General features: G+C 43.5%; 1 protein-coding gene across 1 annotated transcript; it reads left to right on the top strand.

Moving 5' to 3' along the window:
• Positions 1 to 1,775: 1,775 nt before the first annotated feature.
• LOC119314870 (beta-amylase 8-like) lies at positions 1,776 to 7,503 on the top strand. Its single transcript, XM_037589553.1, has 10 exons — positions 1,776 to 2,265; positions 2,443 to 2,670; positions 3,042 to 3,116; positions 3,585 to 3,788; positions 4,204 to 4,398; positions 4,721 to 4,885; positions 5,294 to 5,554; positions 6,129 to 6,341; positions 6,431 to 6,653; positions 6,997 to 7,503. The coding sequence occupies exons 1-10, from the start codon at positions 1,897 to 1,899 to the stop codon at positions 7,023 to 7,025; spliced, it is 1,962 nt and encodes a 653-aa protein (XP_037445450.1). The 5' UTR covers positions 1,776 to 1,896; the 3' UTR covers positions 7,026 to 7,503.
• Positions 7,504 to 7,707: the final 204 nt, after the last annotated feature.

Here is a 7,707-nt window from a genome sequence, read left to right as displayed (position 1 = left end):
TGACAAATTTGGGATGTCAGGAATGCTTTGGTTTTCACGCAATGACACTCATCACTGGCTGATGTACTTTTTCTTTGCATGGTAATACATGTCTCATTCATATCATAAAGATCAAAGTACAAGTCACGTAAGGACCGATATGACCAAACTGAAAAGATAGCAGAACATCTCCGAGCTTGATACCAACGCCCGTCACCTGCCTTCGACACCACCACATCAGCCACCGAAGAAAAGATTGATGGATCCAGACCTCCTCACCGAAGCTCGACGCGACTCCATCGCTGATATGCAACTCTGCGAATCTCCAAGGTGGCTTATCAGAAGTTATTTTTTTTGAAATGGCAGTTATCCTGCATTCATTAAGAAGAAAAGAGTTGCTCAGTTAATTAGGGAAAACCGAGCGAAAACCAGATTGCCCAGTTAATTATGAAGAACCGGGCAAAAACCATCACAACCACTGAGCGGCACACATAAAAAAACCCACGCACACCGCTCCAAAGAGGGCCTAGGTGAGACCGCACACAGAGTGTAGGGATGGCGATGATGACGCCTCTAAGGGAGGAGCGATGGCTCACCAGAAGCGAAGTACACACATAGACTAAAAATAAATGGCAGAGAAATGATGTTGGTTTGTGGTGTGACTTTCTCTGCTCACGATAAACACTAGCTTTGTAAAAAATCCTTTGATCAAAATGAAAATTCAAGGGGGAAACTCCGCTCAGGTAAAAAACTTGGTCACCAATTTAGAGTGGGGACCCAACCGATCATAAACATCTACCATGTTACACAACTCGGGCGTGCTACGCGTCGGTCGACGGATCTTTTAAAAAGATCGGCCTCCTTGCGAGCCATCCGTTTCTATCATGCGAGCCTTTAGTTTCTCTTCTCTAATTTCCTGCAATAATACTCTTGTTGCGTTTTCTCTATTTTTCTGCAACAAGACCTTTATTGCGAAACTCCCTCTTCTCTAATTTTCTGCAACAAGTTCTTGTTGCAAAATCTCTTCTTCTCTAATTTTCTATAACAATACCCTTGTTGCAAAAAATGCAAACACATCTCTCGTTGTGCCTAATTTTCTGTAACAAGACCCTTGTTGCAAAAATTGCAACAATATCTCCGGTCACATCGCGCCCTAACACATACGTCTTTCGTTCCCGCTGTCCGCAACAACGTTGTTGTTGTTGTTGTTGTTGTTGTTGTTGTTGTTGTTGTTGTTGTTGTTGCAGAAAGTGGGTGTGGACATGGACCCATATGGCGTGATGATGTGGCTGTTGCTAGTGCTAGTGGTGCCATGACGGCGGCGAGGTAGATGGTGCTTCACGCTTGCATGGCGGATCTCGCCGGATCCGGTTGCCGGGTGGTGTTTGGCGTCGGAGATCCGACATGAATGCGCTCGGCAACGACAGCCTACAGGCGGCGGCGCTCGGCGAAGACCACCTACAGGCAGGGGCGCTCGGCTTGGCTGCTGGTTGTAAGTGCTCGGTTCGCAACGGACCATTTGTTTCGGTCAGGCCAACTGAACACAAGGGGTGCGTTGTAAGAATTATACTAGGATATAGATTGCTTTTGAGTCGCTGGATTCAAATCAAATCCGACGGCTACGGAGGAGGTCGGCGCGCGCACAAACATCTGCCGGTTGAGCGATAGCGTTTCCCTTTTTTACTTTTGCCTAGCAAAATTTTCTAAATTTTCATTTTCAAATCTCGCATGGATTTACAACCTTCTAAATTTAATGCTTGGTCAGCGGTGCCTCGTCAGCATTCCTTCCTCTGGCCTACACTCCAGAGTCTCCACTTCCTCGACCAGCGGCCGCGCCGGCAGCAGCTCGCGGTGCCCCTCCCTCCTACCCAGCGCTCGCAGATCGGCGCCGACGCCGCGGCCGCCGGGCGGAGCGCCATGGCCACGAAGCACCCCCACGGGGACGCTGATCCGTCCACTTCGCCTCCCCCGCCGCCGAGCCGCCGCCCGCGCGGCTTCGCCTCCGCCTCCACCCCCGCGGCGCCTCCTCCCCCGGGGCGGCGGCGCGGCGAGCGGGAGAGGGAGCGGGAGAAGGAGCGGACGAAGCTGCGGGAGCGGCAACGGCGCGCCATCACCAGCCGCATGCTGGCCGGGCTGCGGCAGCACGGCAACTTCCCCCTCCCCGCCCGCGCCGACATGAACGACGTTCTCGCCGCGCTCGCCCGCGCCGCCGGGTGGACCGTCCACCCCGACGGCACCACCTTCCTCTCCTCTCCCCAGCCCTCTCTCCCTCCCCCTGCCCAATTCGTACGTGCGCCCTCTCCAGTGTCTTATTGCCCTTACTTACCTAGACTAGAGATAGATGTTCGGATTTTGCTTGCTGGAGCTCTCCACTTTTCGTATGATAATGTTATCCCTTGCTCAATTGAAAACGTTGTGAATGAAAAATGTATTGATTTTGCAAGAAATGATTCGTATTTGCAGCAGGGTGCTTTCCAGGCTACTTCTCTGGAAACCCCAGTTTTTACCAACTCTCTGAACAGCTACGCCATTGGGACGCCAATAGATTCCCAGGCTTCAGCCCTACAAACAGATGATAGCCTGTCACCGTCGTCATTGGATTCAGTGGTGGTGGCAGAGCAAAGCATAAAGAATGAGAGCTATGGGAATTCAAGTTCAGCCAATTCTTTGAATTGTATGGGAAGTGATCAGGTGAGCAAAGTTTGCAGTTTGATTCGCTTAATGGATGCTTGTGGTATGCCGGTGTATATAAACCAGATAACCTTGGGATGTAGCATCGCCTATTTGCCATCATAACTTGGTCTTTATCAGCTCTTATAGCCTATAACCCATGAAGTTAGTTGACCGTCGATAGGGCTTAGAATGTTGTAGCTCCAGCTTGCAGTGATATTCTAATTGCACCATATAGCATTATTTGTATGGACCAGTAATTTATCATGTAATTGCATTGTCGAGTTCACTGATTCTTTGTTTGCAGCCAACTTTTCGTTTGGGCTTTCTGATTTAGCAAATCAAATTGGGCGACAACCTCATGTTTTTCTTTTATTGTTCAATTGGAGCAGCTGTTGAGAGCATCAGCAGTATGGGCGGGTGATTTCACGAAAACTCCATATATACCAGTGTACGCCTCTTTGTCTGTAAGTTCCTGGTGAACCTCTTGATCCCATATCTGCTATGTTAATCCTGTTTTCTAGCTTCCTGGTGAACCTCTTTACACTTGCACATGGTTTAATCATGTCATGTAATAGATGGCCAAAAAGGTTGAAGAGAAATGTTAAAGGGGGTTGATATAGTACTTTGCAAATCTGGTTGTATCTTTTTACCGGGTTTGCCCCTACTTGTGAGTCCTCTCATGGCTAGGTGCATGTGTAAGTGTGACTTGAATACTTAACATAGCACCAAAGTTCACGCGGATTCTCTGAATCTGACTGAGAACTAGAGAATCATACCGTATGCAGTTCGTTCTTTTTAAGATTATGCATTTAAAATAAATTGTAAGTTGAGAACTCTATGTTTTCTTTATCTTCCAACCATATATTCCTGAAATTTCGACATCTATAATCTATCTATCACACCATGCTTTAGCATTGTTGCTGTTGCTGTAGATGGGCATTATCAATTGTTATTGCCAATTGGTTGATCCTGAGGCTGTACGCGCTGAACTAAGGCATCTGAAGTCTTTGAATGTTGATGGAGTTGTTGTAGACTGTTGGTGGGGGATTGTGGAAGCCTGGACTCCTCAAAAGTATGAATGGTCTGGCTACAGGGACCTTTTTGGTATTATTAAAGAGTTCAAGCTAAAAGTTCAGGTTAGAATACTACCATGACTTATGGCATTTTCTAGGATGCTATTACTCACACATCTGACATTTTCGTACTTTTTTGTAACTTTATACACATGTACTATTGGTGGTTGAATTATAGCAAGTTACTAGAGTATACCTGGATCTCTCATACTAAAGCATAGACTTAGAAGTCATCCATTCATTGAATCCAAAGGGACTCAACTTTCTTGATTCTTGACATAACCAGAAATCTGACCTTCCAAAGCGAGGAAATAACATGACTAAACCTTTTGAGCTTATATGATAAATTTTCAATTATGAGCATGATGTAGCATTGCACGATATTTAAAATCCTTAAACTGGATATGCTTCTCTTATCTCCCTTGTTATATTGAACTAGACTTACATTGGCTAACAAGTGTTCTTCAACAAATTTAAGGTTGTATTGTCATTTCATGGGTCTGGGGAGTGTGGATCTGGTGGTGTGTTAATTGCTCTCCCTAGGTGGGTAATTGAAATTGCACAAGAGAACCAAGATATATTTTTCACTGATCGAGAAGGTAGGAGGAATACAGAATGCCTTTCCTGGGGAATTGACAAAGAGCGAGTCCTTCGAGGGAGAACTGGCATTGAGGTATTGGGTCATCCTTGGTAATTTTTCTTCTCTCCTCTATAAACCCTCCTTTAACATCTCTGTTTTTTTTAAAAAGCTGTCATTCTCCTTAGACGAGCATTACTTCGGTCTTTTCCTAGTGACATTTTTAATTCATTTAAAATGGTAGTCCTTTCTACACAGTTGTAATTGCAGTATATCTTGTTGTGATAGCCAAGAGCTGTCCTGTCATTCGATACATTGAACTTGCATTGTATCGCCATTAATCTTTTTCATATCAATTCTCTAATAGAAGGAGAGACATGTACACTGAATTATTGATACTTGATGAGATTATATGCAGGTTTATTTTGATTTCATGAGGAGCTTTCATATGGAATTCAGAAGCTTATCTGAAGAGGGTCTTATTTCTGCTATTGAGGTTGGATTGGGTGCTTCTGGAGAGCTAAGATACCCTTCGTGTCCAGAAAAAATGGGCTGGAGATATCCTGGTATTGGCGAGTTTCAGGTACTTACTTAAAACTCCAAACCTCTTGCACTTATTCAAAGAAAAAGACGTATTTACTTGAATTCCAATTTCCAAGTTCGAACCATCAAGGATAGGGACACTTACTCCAGTTACCTTGTTTCCTGATTCTGAACCCTTCTCATTTTATTCATTGGTCCTGAAGGAGTGTAAAATATTACTACCTTGTTATGTTGTTATTAAGCTGTGGTAGAGGAAACAAAAATGCACAGTAGGCACCTTTCGAGAACCATATAATGCTGTTTTGTTGGTATGTGGGCCATGACTTGAACTTATCTTTTGGATTGCACACATACAAAAATGTCGTGCTACATTTCTGTTATGGATGGCAGCATGCATAAGTTGTAAATGCATACATAATGTATTCTTTGTTGATTGCTTCTTCGACAGTGTTATGACAGGTATATGCAAAAGAACCTACGGCAATCAGCCTTGACACGGGGGCATTTGTTTTGGGCCCGTGGGCCTGATAATGCTGGCTACTATAATTCAAGGTCACATGAGACTGGCTTTTTTTGTGACGGAGGTGATTATGACAGCTACTATGGGCGTTTCTTCCTTAATTGGTATTCTGGAATCCTCATAGATCATGTGGATCAGGTGCTCTCACTTGCTACTCTTGCATTTGATGGAGCAGCAATTGTGGTGAAGGTATGCTATATCTTGGTACATTTGTTGGTTGGACCTTGAAGCATCATATTCTCTAATTTTTAAAGAAGCTTCACATGTATCCCATTTCTTGTTGTTCTCTGCCTCTCTAGTTTCCCATGTATATCACATCAAACTTTGCACGTAATGGGTATCCGTTAAGCTCTTTTTTCTTTATTTTATATTCTGGGTTGCACTTCTGTTCAAAGCAACCAATGATTGCTCAAAAACTAGTAAGTAATATAGCTTTGACAAGTTACGGGGAGTTGAATGCATAATCATGAAGCATCCCTCAAATTTAGACGAGACACGGTACAGAAGCTACTCAAAATGCTAATTATTAGGTCGACTATTTAAAAATTTCGGACAAAAAAGAGGCTGAATTTTTTTACTCATCGAACTTGTGAAGTACTGTAATCATAATAGGATATACATGTATTAAGCGGATCGCTTGCCTGGTTTCATAGTACAGCCTTTCTATATAGCATATATTGCCCTGATAAGTCCATGGAACTTGCCCCTCATATTTCTCTTGCCAATTCGGCTGTTTCATGACAAGACAATTATCTTTCCTCAGATCCCCTCCATCTATTGGTGGTACAGAACTGCAAGCCATGCTGCAGAGCTTACTGCAGGATTCTACAACCCTACAAATCGAGATGGATACTCTCCAGTTTTCAGAATGCTCAAGAAGCATTCCATAATTCTTAAAGTGGTTTGTTATGGCCCAGAATTTACAGTTCAGGAGAATGATGAAGCATTTGCTGACCCAGAAGGTTTAACCTGGCAGGTGAGAGATGTTGTAAGAACTCTCTGAAGCTACGATTGCGTGTTTAATTTTTTTCCGTGGATAATTCTGGTACACTTGAAAATTTGCAGGTTATGAACGCAGCATGGGATCATGGTCTATCTGTAAGTGTAGAGAGTGCTCTTCCATGTCTTGACGTGGACATGTACTCTCGGATCCTTGACACAGCGAAGCCGAGGAATGATCCTGACCGTCACCATCTCTCATTCTTTGCATACCGTCAGCGAACTCCGTTCCTTTTGCAGAGAGATGTGTGCTTCTCAGAGCTTGAGACCTTTGTAAAGTGCATGCATGGTTAGTACCAGTTTTTTTTTTCAGTTTCTAACTTCCTCATAGCACCATTATTCATGGTATCTTGTTGATTCTTATCAGTGAAATCATTATTTTCCTTTTTGGGGTCAATAGAATGATGTGCATAAACAATGTGGTCATGGTGCAAACTATCAGTTTGAATCATATGATCTGCTCTGCTGTTACATTCAGTGTGGATGGGACTGATAAAAGGACATAAATCAAACATGTCACCATTAAGCATCGCTACCTTGTATCATCTATGCTGTTACTCTTCAAAAGCTACCTCTGCATTCTTCCTGGGAGGATTATTATCTGATAACTAAGTTGATGATTTTGTCTGCAGGGGAGGCTACCCAGAACTTTGTAGATTGAACTTGCTTTGGCGACGCATTCCCTGATATGCTGCAACTTGCGTTCTGCAAATTTCTGGATTCCCTTCGTGGCTATCGCAAGATTTAACTCATATTGCTGATTAACGCATTCCGGCCATCTCCGCCTTATGCTAAGGGTCAGCCGACCAGATGGCACTGAAACTGTTGTGCCGGTGGTGGGCAGGGATTAGTATCCCTTATCTGCGGTACAGGGCTGGTAGTTCAGCAAGTTTTTACCGCGGCGTCACCTAGCCTGGGCTGGAAGATGGAAAGAATGGCGAGGCATATATCTAATAGCACTGCATTATCATGCTCTTAAGATGCAAAGAAACCCTCTCCTGATTGGGTGGTAAACCATCTGTCTCTGAATTCTCGATGATGCTTAGACTTTGTTTAACCGAAACATCTTTCTAGATTGTGACTGAAATTTGAACTGTCCGAGCTGAGGTTAGGTCTGAAATGGTCGTTAATTTTGTTAATTATATAGTTTGTGGAGCCTAATTTTCTGGACTAACGAAGCCGATAAGCCATGGGTCATTAAACCTGGATTATTTTTCATTTTAGAAAAAAGTATTTAGCTTATAACTGTTTTTAAAAAGCATATTATTAGAACCCAGTTTTAAAATTGTGAAAAGGGTACATTGCTCAATTATTGGGCATAAATAAACTGGATAACAACTGGA

Source organism: Triticum dicoccoides, chromosome 6A (assembly GCF_002162155.2).
Source record: "Triticum dicoccoides isolate Atlit2015 ecotype Zavitan chromosome 6A, WEW_v2.0, whole genome shotgun sequence".
Lineage (NCBI taxonomy): Eukaryota > Viridiplantae > Streptophyta > Magnoliopsida > Poales > Poaceae > Triticum > Triticum dicoccoides.
The sequence above is the reverse complement of the archived record's forward strand: the minus strand, read 5'-3'. Positions and strand labels throughout refer to the sequence as shown.

Excerpts from the sequence above, each read along its gene's own strand:
- LOC119314870 (XM_037589553.1), top strand. The coding sequence starts at position 1,897 with ATGGCCACGAAGCACCCCCACGGGGACGCTGATCCGTCCACTTCGCCT. Across the intron at positions 4,399-4,720 it reads GAGGGAGAACTGGCATTGAG|GTTTATTTTGATTTCATGAG; the intron begins GTATTGGGTCAT and ends GATTATATGCAG. Across the intron at positions 5,555-6,128 it reads GAGCAGCAATTGTGGTGAAG|ATCCCCTCCATCTATTGGTG; the intron begins GTATGCTATATC and ends ATCTTTCCTCAG.